General features: G+C 55.4%; 1 protein-coding gene across 1 annotated transcript; it reads left to right on the top strand.

Annotated features, from left to right (window-relative positions):
• The first annotated feature begins 2,407 nt into the window (after positions 1–2,407).
• Positions 2,408–5,673, top strand: LOC110484423 (serine/threonine-protein kinase pim-1-like). Its single transcript, XM_077786443.1, has 7 exons — positions 2,408–2,735; positions 3,135–3,401; positions 3,870–3,973; positions 4,066–4,116; positions 4,412–4,778; positions 5,171–5,347; positions 5,533–5,673. Exons 1-7 carry the CDS (start codon positions 2,408–2,410, stop codon positions 5,634–5,636), a joined length of 1,398 nt encoding a protein of 465 aa, XP_077642569.1. The 3' UTR covers positions 5,637–5,673.
• Positions 5,674–17,353: the final 11,680 nt, after the last annotated feature.

Genomic DNA, 17,353 nt, shown 5'->3' with positions numbered 1-17,353 from the left:
TGTGGCACGGCCGCATCATTTTCAGAACCACGCACAGGGAACTGCCTCCTGGAAATGGCTGCTGTGTGTCTGGCTGCAGGAAACCCTTTCTGCACTGGCCTTGGCCTCCGTTTTGCCTTTCTGGATTTTCCTGCCAGATGCGTCCTCGGGGATGAGCAGGTTCTGCTGATAGCCATGGCTCTGAGGGAAAAGGCACTCCTGTCCCAAGGGCTTCCTCCATCTGCAGTCTGGCAGCTCTCACAGGGGATCTGGGAGGAGGGATGGAGACTCGTGCCACAGGCAACCAAACTGGGGAGATCTTCCCCTTCCTGCTCAGGCACTGCTGATGCCAGACAATTCCCTGGAGATGGGAAGATCTGCCTTTGCTGTGCCGGATCTTGTCCAGCACCACACCAAGTGTCTTCTCCTGTGGCATCACCGTGTAATTCTTAGAGTCATGGACTGGGAGCTGGCAGCTCCCAGTTCCAATTGCTGCTGTGCTTATGGCTTCTGGAAGTGCCCTTCTGTTGCCTTTTTTCCCCCTATATCCTGCTTAAATAAGAAAGTTTCCTAACTTGACTCTTCTCTGCTAGCTATGAATGCATCAACTCTTCAGTAACTTTTCTACAGTGGTCAAAAAGTTTGTTTGAGCTCTTTCTGCAAACCTTAATTGTCACTATGCTTCATAATTCTTGCAACTCTTACTAGTTCATAACCTAGAACAAACTGCTGTGCAAGGCTACCATGATTCAAGAGTCCGGATTGTCTTGCAATATTTAAATAACCTTGTCATTAACAGCAAAGGAGCAATGCAATTTCCAAGGCTGCATAAGGAAAGGATGCGTGTAGATCCAGCTCTGAAACAAAGCCCAGCTACAAGATACATTTGTTTTCTAGGTTTGCAGAGAGCCTTTTTCTCCTGCCCAGACCATCCTCTCCAAGATGACTGCAACAAAACCAAAACTCACACTCACCAACGCAACTCAGCCAAACCTGCCAGGAAGATCAATTCATTCAGCTGCTTCTACAAAACATCAGATTTACACTTTTTTACTTTAAAAACTAACAGTATATTTATATCCAATAATTTTTAAAAAGCTTAAACCAAGCTTGTCACAAGCTGCTTAGTCATACTATGATCCCTCTTTATTTGATTCTCCTTGGAAAACAGAATTCCAAGGAGCTCTTGAAATTCACCTCTTGAAATTCATTTTTAAGAGCGCCTTTTGTATCCTTTAGTCACTCTGTAAGATAGCCATGCCACAAGAAAATAAATAGCTGAAGGAAAATTAGCAGTATTTTATTTGTCCTGAATCTAAGAATTTAGAACCTTAAATTTTTACAAACATGATTTTATACAAACTATAGGGAATGAAGTTTTCCATCCCCACTAAAGAAAAGGATGTGGCTGCAGTACCCCCAAGGCTGTAACTGCTCTGCCAGGGGAGTTCATCCATGACCATGGCTCTGAGGTGCTCCAGCAAGACCCCATGCACAGGCACTGATGTTTCGAGGGCTACCTGCTGAGCACGGCCTAATCCACAGCCACAGAGGGTTCCAGTTTATCCCTGGGCCACAATCCCTTCTTGGGCATGGACATAACCATGGCCACAGGTACTCTGAGAGATTCCTGCTCTGCCATGGGCTTATTCCCAGCCACTGATGCCTGGGGGTGTCCTGCTCCTGTCTGGGCTCATCCACAGGTCACAGATCCCTCAACTGCAGCTCACAGCAGACTTCCAGCAGCACAGAAACAGCAGCAATGTCCTGGCCTGGTCTCATGGATGATGAGAAGGCAAAGCAGGTTCGATTTCAGGGTTTTAAGTGCCGTTTTGATCCTGTTCCTCGCAGAATACATCTGGAGCAGGTGTCCAGGTGTGAGACAAACAGAGACAGGGTGTGCTGGGTGAAGAATGGTGATGTACTGGTTTTCAATGGGATAGGATCCATTTTCTTCCCAGGGAGCGACAAAGAGCTGCGTTTGGATTCAGGACGGGAATGTGGTAGATAGCACACGGATGGCTTGGATGTTGTTGAGCGGGGCTTGCCCTCCTCAAGGACTTTGCAGTGTCACATTGGACAATCCATGTCCCGTGCTCTGCCAGCAAGGAGGTGAGACCATCAACATTCCCCTCCTCATCCCTGTGTCCTACTAAAAGAAGGATCTTCCACCACTGTGCTCCAGAGAGCTGGCAAGTGCCCATAGGGAGCCCCCTGATCCCTGCTGGGGCACTGCGGAGGGCGGGGCCAAGGCAGGGCAGTGATGGCACAAAGGGGCAGAGCGCTGGCATGAGGCAGGGCTGTGATGTCCCAGGGCTGTGCTGGCCGCAGCACTGTGACATCGCTGTGACATCACCGCGCTGTCGCTGCATAAAAGGGGCCAGCGCCCGCAGCTGCCAGTGCAGCCGCGACGGGACGTGCTGGAGCCATGGGTGCCGGTGACGTCCTGCTGACCGTGCTTCTCCTGCTGCTGGCCGCCGTGGCTGTCTGGTGGGCCTTTGGCCACCGGCAAACGCGGAGCCGGCGGACACGGAGAGGGAAGTGGAGCAAGCGCCGCAGGGCCAGGCCCAGAGGCTCACGGAGGAAGCGAGGAGCCCCTGCGGCTCCCAGGTTCCCCAGGCCTCGGGCGACTCCGGACAAGCGGCCGCGTGCTCCCGCCAGCCCCCTGGACAGCCCCTGCGGCTGCGGCCCCTGCCTGGCAGAGGCCCGGGAGCTGCGGGAACTGATACTGTACCTCGGGGATGGCAGCGGGACACGTGCGCCGCTCTACTCTGGGATGTGGCAGGCCTTGTGGACAGAACTGGAGGAGCTGCTGAAGCAAGGCCACCTGCCCTGCTGTGGCTTGGCCAGCTCCTCCAGAAGCCTCCATCCCTTCCTGAGGCTGCTCCCAGCAAGATTCTCCATCCCTGGGAGAGCCTCAAGGCCTGCAAGGATGGCACAGCAGGGGGAAGCCATCCATGCAGGAGCCTCCGGCTGTCAGAGACCCTGCACCCTGCCAGGAGTCTCTGCTATCTCTGACAGCCTCCATCCCTCGCAGAGGCTCAGTGAGACCTGTCAGCCTGCAGAAGGAGCAGAGCCCGTGGACAGGTCTCCCAGCTCCCTTGGACTCACGGACTTTAACAACGTGGGCACAATCCTGACCCTTGACGTGTCAGGGGAAAGCCCACAAGTCCAAATGGGAGCCCAGCCCGATGCAGGGGAGCCCGCTCAGGAGCAGCTGGTCGGGCAGCAAGCGTCCTGGAGCCAGCAGTGGTCATTCCACAGCGGCCAGGACAGCCAGGACGCTGTGCCGGTTCTGCCAGCTGGCAACAGCCCGAGTCTGGTGGTGGAGACGGGCCTCCAGACACCACGGAGGTTCCTCCACCTGCAGGAAGCTGCCCCAAGACAGCCCTCGAGTGCCGCCAAGGGCTTTCTAGCAGCAGGTGAGATCTCCCGAGGAGCTGCCTGCGGCTCCCCCGGGGCAATGCAGGGGCGCGGCCCGGCCAGGCCAGGGCCCCCGAGAGCAGCCTAGTCGCTGGCTCTTTCCAGTGCCTCCGACGGCACGGCTTGAAAAAGCCCTGTCTGCCTTGCAGCCGCTCCTGGCATCCCCCTGTGGCAAGCCTCGGGCTGCAGCCCCGGCCGTCGGCAGGAGCGGAGCCCAGCCCACGCCGCCGGGGACAGCGACGGTGCCGCCCCGGCCCGCTGCCCCGGGGCTGCCGCAGCCGCCTGTGCGCGCTGCCCCGGCCCGGCTCCGCCGCTCGCCAGCCCGGCGGCTGCAGGGCCGTGGCCGCTGCCCGGCGCGCAGCACGAAGCAGGTGAGAGCGCGGCGGCCGCGGGGGCCCGGCCCGCTTCACTCGCGGGCACTTGCGGGGCGTTCTGGGCGCAAGGCTGACGGCTTCTCTCGGCCGCAGGGCAGAGGAGGCAGCGGCAGGAGCGGTACCTGCTGGGCCCGCAGCTGGGCAGCGGCGGCTTCGGCACCGTCTACTCGGGCATCCGCCTCTCGGACGGGAGCCCGGTGAGTGGCCGCCACGGCCGGGCGGGGCAGGAGGGGCAGCGGCGGGGAGGGACAGGGCTGGAGCTCAGCCCTCCTCTCTCCGTGGCTCGCAGGTGGCCATCAAACGCGTGGACCGGGAGAGCGTCCTGCAGTGGGACGAGCTGGTGAGCGAGCGGGGCCAGCGGGACAGAGCGGGGCGCGGCGGGCAGGGAGAATCCCGGGGCGGGCTCGGCGTGCGGAGCCGCAGCCCCGCGGGCCCGGGCACGGCCAACAGCGGTGCTGGGGCCGGGCAGGACGCCCCGAGCATCCTCCGAGTGGGGGGAAGTGCAAGCGCCTGGGAGGCTGCGCCAGAGGGCACCGGGGCATCCCGGGCAGGGCGCAGCGCAGCCCCAGGGCTGCAGCAGCAGCAGCAGCAGCAGCAGCAGCCTGGCGCAGGCACTGATTTTCTCCTGCTCACAGCCCGACGGCACCCGCGTGCCCTTGGAGGTGGTGCTGATGGAGAAGGTGGGCTCTGGCTGCCAGAATATCATCCAGCTCCTCGACTGGTTTGAGCTTCCCGATAGCTTCGTGCTGGTCTTGGAGCGTCCGGAGGCATCGCAGGATCTCCTGGAGTTCCTGCAGGAGCAGGGGTGCCTCTGCGAGGAGCAGGCGCGCTGGCTTTTCTGCCAGGTGCTGGAGGCCGTGCGGCACTGCACCGCCTGCGGCGTCCTGCACCGGGACATCAAGCCGGAGAACCTCCTCGTGGACCCGGAGAGCGGCGACCTGAAGCTCATCGACTTCGGCTGCGGCACCTTCCTCCAAGAGCGGGCCTTCACGGGGTTTGCCGGTGAGCCCATGGCCTGGGCCCTGCTCCCGGTGCCAGGCACTGCACGGCCCCCTTCCCTCCTGGGCCGCGGGCTGTGGCCTTCAGCCGGCCGCCCTTTGGCACGGGGCGGGTGCCGTGCCCCAGGAGCCGGCCGCCGGCCCTGCCGACAGAGGGGCGGCAAAAGCGGCTCCCGGCCCCTGGGCTCAGCGGGCCCACGAGGGCCTGGGCTGCTCCGCTGGCCTTCTTGGCCTCGCGGAATGGTTTCGTGCCTTTGGCCAGCTGGCCGGGGGATGCGGGGTGGCCTCGGGGGGAAGCTGTGGCCGTGGGTGCGGCCCCTGCCTCGGCCAGGAGGCTGGCGCCGGGCTCTGGAAGGCAGCAGCCTGCGCCCGGCCAGCGCTGCCTGTCTCCCCTAGGAACGCACGCGTACAGCCCGCCCGAGTGGATCTGTCTCGGCTGCTACCACGGCCACGCAGCCACCATCTGGTCCCTGGGCGTGCTGCTGTACGTCATGGTGTGCGGGAGCCTCCCCTTCCAGGACGACCATGACATCGTGCTGGGCAAGCTCGTCTTCCGGCAGCAGCTCTCTCCAGGTGGGTGTCCGGCCTCAAGCCGGCGGCTTTGGCAGCTGGCGGCGCTCAGCCCGGCGCGGCCCTCACCAGCTCCGCGGGACGTGGATCTGCCCTCCAGGGCCGGCCGCAGGAGGGGCCCGTGCCGACGGGGGCAGCTGGCCAGGAGACTCTGCCGGTGACCGGCGCTTTCTGGCTTCTCTCCCCAGAGCTCCAGCACCTGATCCGATGGTGTTTGGCCAAGCACCCTGCGGACAGGCCGGAGCTGGAGGAGATCTCGCACCACCCTTGGGTGCGGGGCCGGCGTTTTTGATGCCTTGCCGGAGCCTCTGTAGCACCAACTAACCGAGTCCCACGCAGGACTGAGGACCCGAAAAATAAAACAGCAAACCCATTGCGGTGTGTCAAGGGGCTGGTCCTTGTCGGCAACTGAACCTAAAGGAACGTCTTGGGAAAAGGGGCCATCAGAGTGCTGCCTTCAGCCTTTGTCAAGCTTTTCATGCCTGCCCTCCAGGGTGGTACTTTATATCTTCAAGCTCAGGCCATAATGTGGGTAGGAGGGGCTTTGCCCAGCCAAGAAATGCAGCAGTGGAATAACAGCTGTCCTTGCAAAGTGGCAGGGCTTCTTGGTGTCTCTTGAAGTGACACACAGGTCCATGTGTGCATTCCAAGGGGCAGTGGGTGTCAGGGACAGAGACCTTCCTCTCTTACCAGAGCTCTGAGGAGAGCCAGAAGCTACAAAATATCATTTCAGGTTGAGCCCTGCTAAACTCTTTTTCTTTCTTCCTATGAAATGGGAGGCAGGGCTGGGCGCTTGACCAGCTTGGTCTGCACCATCCTAAGTCGTGCATGGAGCCCACAGGAAATGTTGAGACCTGTTGTCTGGAGAAAACATGACCTGAAATAATGCTTCTGGGAAAACTTCTCTGAGTGGGAAGCCTCTCTTTGGAAGATGAGTGCTTTCTTCTGGACTGTCAGTCTTTTGCCAGAGTCAGAGGCTGGGATGACTGCTCACAGGAGAAGTTACTGTAGAATAACCACCATAGTCTAAATTAATGCTTCACCCTAGGCTCATTTATTAGGGTGTATGCATTTAATATAATTTATGGAATAATGCCTTGCGAATCTGAAAGGAAACTGTTTTTTTTGGGGTCTCTATGAGAACTATAAGGGCAATGCTTTCATTAAAATATCCCTTTTTAAAATAATCTCTATAGTTTCATTTCACACATTGTTATATAGACAAGGGCCTTCCCAGGGGAAGGCAGCATCCAATGGAGATGTTCAGGGATGTGCAGATGCCAAAAGGAGCCCTAGGACAGATAGACAGGCTCAGCCTCCAGCAGCGGGGCAGGAAAAAAAGGAAAAGGGAAAAAAAACTAAAAAAAAAAAAAAGGAAGAGAATTAAAAACAAACAAAGGAAAAAAAGATAAGAAAGACTGAGAAGAAGACCTGGAGAAGGAGGAGAAGAAAACCAGGAAGCTGAATACAAACAAGAAGGAGGAAGAAGCTGGGGAGAAAGGAGCCAGAGGACCAAAGCCCAGGATTGAGCAGTAATGCCCAACACAAGTGCTCAGCGCCCTCTGCCTCATGGCCAGTCAATCCCACCAGCGATCAGCCTCTCCTGACCAGCTTCCTCAGCTGTCAGACTCAGCAGGACACACTGTGGTCTGGAACATCCCTCTGCGCAGTCCGGGTTGGCTGTCTGGACATGCTCCCTCCAGGCTCTTTGTCACCTCCTCGAGGGCAGAGCATGGGACACGGAGTGGCTTCTAGGACCCTGCAGAGTCCTTGAGGTGGACAAGCTGTGCTTAGCAACAACCAAACTCTCCACCTGCGGATCCACAGCATTCCCATCCAGCATCCAAACCCAGCACTGTGCCAGTTTCTGGGAAGAAAGGAATCCCAGTCAAACCCAGAATAGTGGGAACACTCAGACAGTTCTCTGGGAAAATGCTGATTTATTTAACACCAATATTCCTAAGAATATCTGACCTCCTTCCTTAAACAAATTCCTGGAAGGCGGAGGCCATCTCAGCGCAGCTTCCTTGAAGAGAGCTGCACTCCCCTTTTTCATTCTGGCCATTTCCTGGCCATCTGCATCCTCGAGGAGCAGGTTCGCTGACACCTACAGCTCTGAGGGAGCAGGCACACCTGTCCAAAGGCTTTGCTCCCTCTGGACTCCAGCACCTCTCACCGAGGTTCTGGGTAGGTTGAAGTCTCCTGCCAGGAACAGCTGAAGTTTGGAATCCATCCTCATTATTCTTCTTCTCCACTGCTGATGCCTGAGAGTGCCCTGGAGGTGGAAATATCTGCCTTTGCTCCTGGAGGATCTTTGTGCAGCACGACACCACGGGTATGCTCCTGTGTGGCACGGCCGCATCATTTTCAGAACCACGCACAGGGAACTGCCTCCTGGAAATGGCTGCTGTGTGTCTGGCTGCAGGAAACCCTTTCTGCACTGGCCTTGGCCTCCGTTTTGCCTTTCTGGATTTTCCTGCCAGATGCGTCCTCGGGGATGAGCAGGTTCTGCTGATAGCCATGGCTCTGAGGGAAAAGGCACTCCTGTCCCAAGGGCTTCCTCCATCTGCAGTCTGGCAGCTCTCACAGGGGATCTGGGAGGAGGGATGGAGACTCGTGCCACAGGCAACCAAACTGGGGAGATCTTCCTCTTCCTGCTCAGGCACTGCTGATGCCAGACAATTCCCTGGAGATGGGAAGATCTGCCTTTGCTGTGCCGGATCTTGTCCAGCACCACACCAAGTGTCTTCTCCTGTGGCATCACCGTGTAATTCTTAGAGTCATGGACTGGGAGCTGGCAGCTCCCAGTTCCAATTGCTGCTGTGCTTATGGCTTCTGAAAGTGCCCTTCTGTTGCCTTTTTTCCCCCTATATCCTGCTTAAATAAGAAAGTTTCCTAACTTGACTCTTCTCTGCTAGCTATGAATGCATCAACTCTTCAGTAACTTTTCTACAGTGGTCAAAAAGTTTGTTTGAGCTCTTTCTGCAAACCTTAATTGTCACTATGCTTCATAATTCTTGCAACTCTTACTAGTTCATAGCCTAGAACAAACTGCTGTGCAAGGCTACCATGATTCAAGAGTCCGGATTGTCTTGCAATATTTAAATAACCTTGTCATTAACAGCAAAGGAGCAATGCAATTTCCAAGGCTGCATAAGGAAAGGATGCGTGTAGATCCAGCTCTGAAACAAAGCCCAGCTACAAGATACATTTGTTTTCTAGGTTTGCAGAGAGCCTTTTTCTCCTGCCCAGACCATCCTCTCCAGGATGACTGCAACAAAACCAAAACTCACACTCACCAATGCAACTCAGCCAAACCTGCCAGGAAGATCAATTCATTCAGCTGCTTCTACAAAACATCAGATTTACACTTTTTTACTTTAAAAACTAACAGTATATTTATATCCAATAATTTTTAAAAAGCTTAAACCAAGCTTGTCACAAGCTGCTTAGTCATACTATGATCCCTCTTTATTTGATTCTCCTTGGAAAACAGAATTCCAAGGAGCTCTTGAAATTCACCTCTTGAAATTCATTTTTAAGAGCGCCTTTTGTATCCTTTAGTCACTCTGTAAGATAGCCATGCCACAAGAAAATAAATAGCTGAAGGAAAATTAGCAGTATTTTATTTGTCCTGAATCTAAGAATTTAGAACCTTAAATTTTTACAAACATGATTTTATACAAACTATAGGGAATGAAGTTTTCCATCCCCACTAAAGAAAAGGATGTGGCCTGAACCACGGCTGCAGTACCCCCAAGGCTGTAACTGCTCTGCCAGGGGAGTTCATCCATGACCATGGCTCTGAGGTGCTCCAGCAAGACCCCATGCACAGGCACTGATGTTTCGAGGGCTACCTGCTGAGCACGGCCTAATCCACAGCCACAGAGGGTTCCAGTTTATCCCTGGGCCACAATCCCTTCTTGGGCATGGACATAACCATGGCCACAGGTACTCTGAGAGATTCCTGCTCTGCCATGGGCTTATTCCCAGCCACTGATGCCTGGGGGTGTCCTGCTCCTGTCTGGGCTCATCCACAGGTCACAGATCCCTCAACTGCAGCTCACAGCAGACTTCCAGCAGCACAGAAACAGCAGCAATGTCCTGGCCTGGTCTCATGGATGATGAGAAGGCAAAGCAGGTTCTATTTCAGGGTTTTAAGTGCCGTTTTGATCCTGTTCCTTGCAGAATACATCTGGAGCAGGTGTCCAGCTGTGAGACAAACAGAGACAGGGTGTGCTGGGTGAAGAATGGTGATGTACTGGTTTTCAATGGGATAGGATCCATTTTCTTCCCAGGGAGCGACAAAGAGCTGCGTTTGGATTCAGGACGGGAATGTGGTAGATAGCACACGGATGGCTTGGATGTTGCTGAGCGGGGCTTGCCCTCCTCAAGGACTTTGCAGTGTCACATTGGACAACCTATGTCCTTTTTCAACAGTCCTTTGCATTACAAGGGCTCCTAGGTAAGAATTTTAATAGAAAGTTTCAAAAAATCCCAAACCACAGAAGCTTCTGTGGCTTCAAGATCTCAAATACCAAACAGAAAGGAGCTGCTGACTCAGCCTTGGTCCTCTTGAAAATTTGTTCTTTGTTGGTTTTGTGTATGTGTGGAGGGGGAAATTATTGCTTGTTTCTAAACCAGTCCCATCCTTATCCCCTGAAACTGGAACAGGTTCCTGCCATCATGGAGCCTCATGTGGGTGCCGTGGTTTTGCTCCTGCAGTTGTGGTGTTTTCTTTTTGGGGTCTCTCTTCCCCAGTCCACAGATTTGTTACCTGAACAGTGCTTCAGCAGGAGGGAAACTGACATGCCAGGAGCTCTCAGGTTTGGGAGCATCCACCCTGAGTATTTCAGGTATCAAAACCTTGGAGAAAAAGAGAACATTTTCTTGCTAACGGAATACTTTTCGTAAGACCAGCACCTGTAGTATGAAGTGTTGAAGGATGAGTGCCTTTCCTTGTCTGGAGTTCCTGAGAACAGGTGGTGTTCATTTTACCTGGAAGTTGATCAGATACCAGCCAAATTGCTCATTTTCAATTAGATAATTAGATCTTGGCTGTAAAAGAACAAATGGCATCTTCTGTTTCAGAGTCATATTCTGGAGATACTGCAAAGTGATGCCTGTGTCACCAGAGCTGCCTATGAGCTGACAGAGGATCACAGCCTCCTCACGTGGGTCCTGCACACCTTAGAGAAAAGGTAACTAGAGAACTACAGGATAAATGGGAACAATTTTCCTGTCCACAGTAGAAGAATTCTGTGGCTGAGGATGAAAGCAAGGGTGACAGACATGGAGACAGGGGCACCAAGGGCTGCTGTGGCAGAACGTGATGAATTCTGGAGGCGATGTCCCGCCTCCACCGGGCGGGGCGGGCTCGGGGCGGAGCCCGGCCCTGGCTCAGGTGCGCGGGGCCGAGGGTGTTTAATTCCCGGACCGGGGGAGGGATGGAAGCAGAAGCGTGAACCGGCCCAACGAAAAAACACCATAACACAGACACACGAGCGGGCCTCCCGCCCTGCCTCCCCCGGGTCCGGAGGAGGGGTTCCCCGGGAGGGGGCCGGGGCCGACCCCATCCGGAGGCGGGGAAGGGAGGGCTCCGGAGGGGGCCCTTCCTAACCCCCCACCCCGGGACTCCCTCCTGAGGAGGGGCCCTCCCGACCCCCAGCCCCGACCCCGGTGTGATGTGGTGAAAGCCGGAGCCCCAGCAGTGTCGGGCCGTGTGTTGGACCGGAATGGGGGGACCCGCAGAGCGGCTCCGGCCCCGTGTGGGGACCCCAGCGAGGCCGGGGGGCGCCGGCTCCGACCCTCTGGGCTTTATTCTCCGGCGCCCCGAGCCCCGCGGCTGCGAGGGAAAAGAAGGAGAGCGGGGAATGGGGAACAAGAATAGGGGAGGAGGAGCAGAACGGCAGTCAAGGGGAAGGGGACAGGGGGCAGGTGGGGAGAGGTCGGGGTATGCAGGGCAGTCGGGGACAGGGCTGGGGGAAAGGCAGGGTGGAGGAAGGAAAAGAAGGATTGAAGGCGGGTTTGGGGAAGGAGGCGGAACGGTATCATGGAAAGGTAGCAGGAGGAGCCGGGGTGGGGGAGGAAGGGGAGCAGGGAGAGGGGGTACGGGGGAGCCTGGCTGGGAAGGGAAGGAAGAGGGACAGGATGGAGGGATAGGGTAGTGTTCGGGTAAGTAGGGGAATAGACAGGGAGGAGAGGGAAGGGGGTGTAGGAGGCACCGCCCGGGAGGGAGGGAGGGAGGGGAGGACTAGGGGGGAGAGGGGGTCTGGGGGCGGGGGAAGGGAGGATAATTAGGAGCAGTATAGAGAAAAAAATGTACAAAAGAAAAGAAACGCAGAAGAAAAGGAATATAGAGAAAAAAACATACACGGCCCGGCCGGCCGCAACCTCCCGCTCTGAGCGCCGAGGAGCAAATGGCTCTGCGGGGCCCTCCCGCAGTTTAAATCCCCCCGGGCCCGCCCCGCGCAGGCGCGCTGGGGCCCCGCGCACCTGTGCGCGCACCTGTGCTGGCCCCGCCCCCCGCCCGTACATGGCGGCGGCTCCGCGCCCGCCCCGCGCTCTGTGGGGGACGCTCGGCCCGGGCTGCGGCGGGGCCGGCGCTCGGAGCGCCCTGCGGAGAGCCGGACCGGGGCTGCTCCCGGCGCCCTGCGGAGAGCCGGACCGGGGCTGCTCCCGGCGCCCTGCGGAGAGCCGGACCGGGGCTGCTCCCGGCGCTGCGGGGCGTCCGAGGCGCTCAGGTGGGACCGGGATCTGTGCCCGGGGATTTGGGTCCCGGTCCCGCCGGTGTCTGCTGTGGGAGCCGGGCAGAGCCGCTTCTTCCTCGGCGGGCGGGGGTGCCAGGGCTGGAGGACCGGGGCTGGGATCGGGACCGGCTTCGCCGCGGGCGGGCAGAGCCGCTCCGGCCACGGCCGGCCCGGGGCTCGGGTCCCGCCGGGGCTCGGGTCCCGTTCTCGCTGTGGCCGCGGGGAGCCGGGGCAGTGCCGGGGCAGTGCCGGGGCAGTGCCGGGGCAGTGCCGGGGCTGTGCCGGTGCCTGGACCCCACCGGCACCGCCGCTCCCGCAGCGCCGCCTCCGGCCCCGCGGGCGGACACGGAGCCGCCCCGCAGCCCCCGCGGGATGCCGAGCCCCCCCGCCCCGGTAGCCCCGTGGCCACCGCGCTCCCCTGCGAGCAGCAGCGCCCGCCTCCCCCGACCCGTGTCCGCATCCCCGGGGGAGCCCCGCCGGACGAGCGGGGCTGCGGCGCCGCGGCCGGGAGCAGCCGCTCCGCCGGGGCCGCTGCTCCCGGTGCGGGGCTGGAGGAGCCGGAGCTCCGAAGGGCAGAGAGCACCTCCTGTCCTTGGCTCTGCGGGGCGGGAGCTGCCGTGCCCTGCCCGTGGCTCGCAGCGTGCCGAACGCACGTCCCGGCACGGGCACCGGCGCACGGGACAGCGCTGGCACGGACACGGCTGAAGGGCTGCCCGCGGCTCCTCGGCCAGGGGCTGCTCCCCAGAGGCACGCAGGGATGCTTCAGCCCGGACAGACGCCACCGACAGCCCAGAGGGACCCCAGGGAACGGCTGGCATTACCTGGGAATGGAGGCACGGCCGTTTGCAGAGGGGCTCTGACAGCAATCCCTGTTTCTGACCTTCCTGAGCTCCCACACAGCTGCTAGGTATGTCCCAGCCATCCTAAATCTCTTCCCTGTTTTCCAGCCTGACGCCATCATCCAGCAGCAGCATTTGAGCCAAGGCAATCTTCCCTCACAGATAAGAAATGCCAAGCAATAGGCCTCAGAGATGCCTTAAAATCAGAGGTTTGAGTGGGATGACATCTGGAAATTTCCAGGGAGTCAGCTGGAAGTGCAGAAGTGATGGTCCTCTTAAGAGCAGGTTAAAGAAAAGAAGAAAAGCCCAAGACCTACCATCACCTAGTGTACCAACCACCTGTTCTCCAGAGATTTTTGTTACACCTGATGGCTTTTCTAAGAAAATTAATTTGTACGTGTAAAAACCCATCCAGTAGGCAGGTGTTTCTGAGCCCACACCTCGCAGGTAAAAGATCAGAGGAGTAGTGGCACAGAGGGATCCAGAAGTGCTCAAGAGAGGTTTGAGCTGATGTATTTGGGCAGGATTATTTGAACCTAAAGTACTCTGCAGCTGCCCCAAGCCTGGAGTTGACAGAAACAAAATGAGCTTCCCCTCCTGCCTCAATTTCTGCCCTATCTGATCAAAGGAGAATCACACCATGCAAATGATGGCAGAGAAATGGTGAGACCTGTCCCATGCCCCCAGGAGGGCTGGCACCAGGGCTCATTCCCTCCTCTGGCTGATGGAACTTAAACCCAGCTGTTCTGGGATTTAAGGAGCAAAACCCAGCTTTGCCACTTGCTGTTCCACTCCCTGCCACATCTGCACAGCAGGAATATTGCTGTGTTCTGTGTCACACCCCAAATCAACAGCCCTGGGAGTGCTGCTGGAACCCAGAACACCCTCCCCTTCTCAGACACCAACCTAACTGGTCAGCCCTACACTCCTCCAAGGTCAGAAAAACCACAAACCACTAAAAAATGGGTATTTTATACCAAACAGGACCCATTTTAGAGGTCAAACATCCCACGCTGCATCCCTGAGAATTCCCAAGGCTTTTTGACACAAAAGTAGAACTTTGCACATGAAGGACCATTTACCTTGTAACAATATCCTCCGTAAAAGCTCCCACGGAAAAGCCCAGGTACATTCCACATAAAGCATCTTCTCCTGCCACATTCCAGCCCAGCTTTCCTCCAAGATTCCAACGCCAGCACAACTCTTATCTGTAACTTAGGGAACCCATGGCCCCAGCAGCTCCGGAAAGAAAAACAGCATTTGGTGGAGCCAAGGAATGGAGGAGCTGCCCTGTCCCAGCTCTCCCTCCTCTGCCAGCAGCTCTCAACCATAAGATCACTTCAGTTCAACCTTAAAATAATCACCTGGCAACACTCACTATTAACCCCAAAGTCCAGTGCATCATCTGTCTGCTATCTCAGGAAGTTCAGTCAATCTTTGTGGGACAAAACCTGTTTTGGGCCCAAGAGCTGATTCTAATCCCTGCTGCCCTGACAGTCCCAAGGGAACCCTACAAACTGACATCAGGAACCTGGGCTGGCGATTTTTCTTTCCCAGGGAAAAGGGTCAGTGTTTGTGTTCAGGGCCCTGTGGCCCTGAACAGATAACTGACTGCAAAAAATCTGAATATCGAAGGATGTGTCCCAGACCCAAGTTTCCCCCACCTCAAACTTCTGCTGCCCTGACAGTCCCAAGCTGTTACATGGTGCTCAGACATGCCTTTTCCCCTTTCCCAGGGACCCCTGTGACTCTGATCAGATAACCCTGAACCCCTCCTTCCTGCCCTGACAGGGTTGGTGGAGAGCCAAGAAGCCCTCCCTGTCCAAAGTCTATATAGACCCCTGACATTTCCTCTTCATCCTCTTTTGCCCCGCTCTTTCCCTTGGACATCACAGAATAAAGAGAGCTGGACCAACATACATCGGGGTAAGAGCCTCTTCTGGAAATCTTTGCCATCTCCTGATATTCCTCCCCAAAAAGCCTCGGCTCTCTGGGCTAGCCTGATAATTTAGGGGCTGAGAGGGGGGGGAAATATCACCAAGTGAACCCTGCAAACTGACACCAGGAACCTGAGCTGCTGAATTTTCACAAGGTAGATATCCCTCATTCACTACCAGGGCCCTGCATCCCCCATGGTGTGTCAGGCTCTGAGTGGCCTTTTGCCTCCTCAATGTCCAAACAGCACAGGGTTTCTCCCAGACCATGTCTGCCACCCCCAAGTACTCTGGTTTTTTTTTGGTCACAAATGACTCTTGCAAACTGCTAGTACAAATCTTGGGGCTTGATTTTTTCTGTGCTCTGTATCTCCTTGAGAAAGCTGCTGGTTTGTGACCCTAAGCACAACCACTGCGCTTGGCTCAGAAATCACAGTCTTCAGACCAGCAGCACCTGACCCACTGCCCCTCCACTGGCACCTTTCCAAATCATTCCACTGCATTCCAGTAATACTCTGCATTTTCAGCAGAGTCTGACTCTCATCCTGACCCTAAAAATGCACCAAGGAATTCTAAAATAGCCATTAGGAAGGTGTAACAATACTCTAAAAGACACCAGAAAAGTCCTAAAAGGCCTTCAAAAATCCCCTAAATATTCCTAATAGGCCTGCAAAAAAACTCAAGGAAGCCTGCTCAGCCTCCAAACCCTTCCTCTTGCTCTCTAGCCCACAGATGTCATCCCTACCTTTTTGCAGCGGGTTCTGTTGTCCTCTGAGGGTTCTGGCATTGTCCTGGTGCGAGGGTCGCTGTCCTGTCCCAGTGGGAGGGTTCTGGTGTGGTCTCGCTGTCAGGCTGTGCTGTGCTGCTGTTGTTGGGGGTGAAAAGGGAAAAGGCTGCTTAGGGTGAGGTTAGCATTGGGGTGAGGGGTGCCACACCTGTACCCTAACTTGCCTCCAAAGCTGTACCCTGTAGCCCTGATCCCCACTGGACTGTCCAGCCCTCAGACCCTCTCCCTTCACCCCTGACCCCTCCCTCAGCCCCCCAGCCCTCAGGCTCTGGTTGTCACCCTCGAGCCCCCCCTTGCCCCTCAAGCCCCCTCTCAGCTGCCCCTCAGCTCCTGTGTGCCACCCTTAATCCCTCTCCTCTGCCCCTCAGCCCCCAGCTTCTCTGTGTCACCCTCCAGCTGCCCCTGCCCCCCTCAGCATCTCTCTGTGCCACCCACTGTCCCCTCCCCTGTTCCTCCCTCAGCTCCCAGCCTCTGTCACCCTGAAGCCCCCACAGTGCCCCTCAAGCTATCCCTCAGCCTCTATGCCATGAAAAGACCCTAAAAACCCATAAAATTTCTCTAAAAACCCCTAATTTTCAAAATGTCCTAAAAACCCCACAAAAACATAAAAATAGCCTCAGAATACCCTTGAAATACAATAAAAATGCCTTACTTAAAAAAAAAACCTAGAACACCCCTAAAAATCCCCAAAGAACCTTTAAAAATGCCTAAATATTCCTAAAAGAGCTCTAAAAATAGCCCCAAAATCCTTAAAACACACTGATAAGACCCTAAGAAAACCATACAACTTCTCTCAAAAAACCTAAAAATACCCTAGACCGAAGAGTCCTCCACATACCCCCAAGAGTCCTAAAAAAGCCCTAAACATTTTTAAATAGTCCTAAAAAGACCCAAGAACACCCTGCAAAAAACCCCCTAACAATTCTAATTAGTACAAAGAAAGCCCTTAAAAAAATCTTTTAAAAGCCCTGAAAATAAGCCCTAAAAGTATCCTAAATGTTCCCAGAAAGTTCCCAAAAAGCTCCTGTGAGAAAACCCCTCAAACATCCTTTAAAAACACTAAAAAAAAACCTAAAAAAGTGCTCAGTCCCCAGCCTCTACCAGTCACTCTCTAGCCAGCAAACATCATCCCTACCTTTTAATTAGGGTCACTGCCTGCAGCTGCTGTTGGGCATAAATGCTGTTTAGGGTGAGCTTAGGGCTGGGGTGAGGGCTGCTCAGCAGCTGGTTCCTAAAAATAGCTTTTGCACCTTTTTTTTTTTTTACAAGTGTTTAAGGATTTTCAGTAAGATAAAGATTTTTAAATTACTTAAATTGACATAATTTATTTTGCATGCTCAGGTAGGATTATATTCACTATACTTACCAGTTTTTATTCATTTATTACTAGTAAAATACCCAGGAAAAATAAATAGAAAGGTAAACCTACTCCTACTGGATAGCAGTTAGTGTTTTTTCCAGACAGAAATTGCATAGAAAGAGGGAGGTGTGGATTCAGCATTATTCTAGGAGGAGCCGCTCACTAGGGTTAGTAAGGTGGTGTACTAAGAATTTCAAAACCAAATCCCCCCACCAGGAAAACTCCAGGCAGCTGTAACTGCTTTTCAGTGGTTTCCCCTTACAGCACTAGGTGTTAATTGGTAAGACACAAGTAGTATTCTTAGACTTGATTCTATACAGTACAACAATTCCTAAGTTTC

The sequence above is a fragment of the Lonchura striata genome, chromosome 13, assembly GCF_046129695.1.
Source record: "Lonchura striata isolate bLonStr1 chromosome 13, bLonStr1.mat, whole genome shotgun sequence".
In the NCBI taxonomy this organism is placed as follows: domain Eukaryota; kingdom Metazoa; phylum Chordata; class Aves; order Passeriformes; family Estrildidae; genus Lonchura; species Lonchura striata.
The sequence above is the reverse complement of the archived record's forward strand: the minus strand, read 5'-3'. Positions and strand labels throughout refer to the sequence as shown.

What these genes read in the sequence shown, in the direction of transcription:
- LOC110484423 (XM_077786443.1), top strand. Translation starts at nt 2,408, where the DNA reads ATGGGTGCCGGTGACGTCCTGCTGACCGTGCTTCTCCTGCTGCTGGCC. An exon ending in CGGGGATGGCAGCGGGACAC is followed by an intron (nt 2,736 to 3,134) that starts GTGCGCCGCTCT and finishes TTGACGTGTCAG; the next exon opens with GGGAAAGCCCACAAGTCCAA. An exon ending in TCCTGCAGTGGGACGAGCTG is followed by an intron (nt 4,117 to 4,411) that starts GTGAGCGAGCGG and finishes TCCTGCTCACAG; the next exon opens with CCCGACGGCACCCGCGTGCC.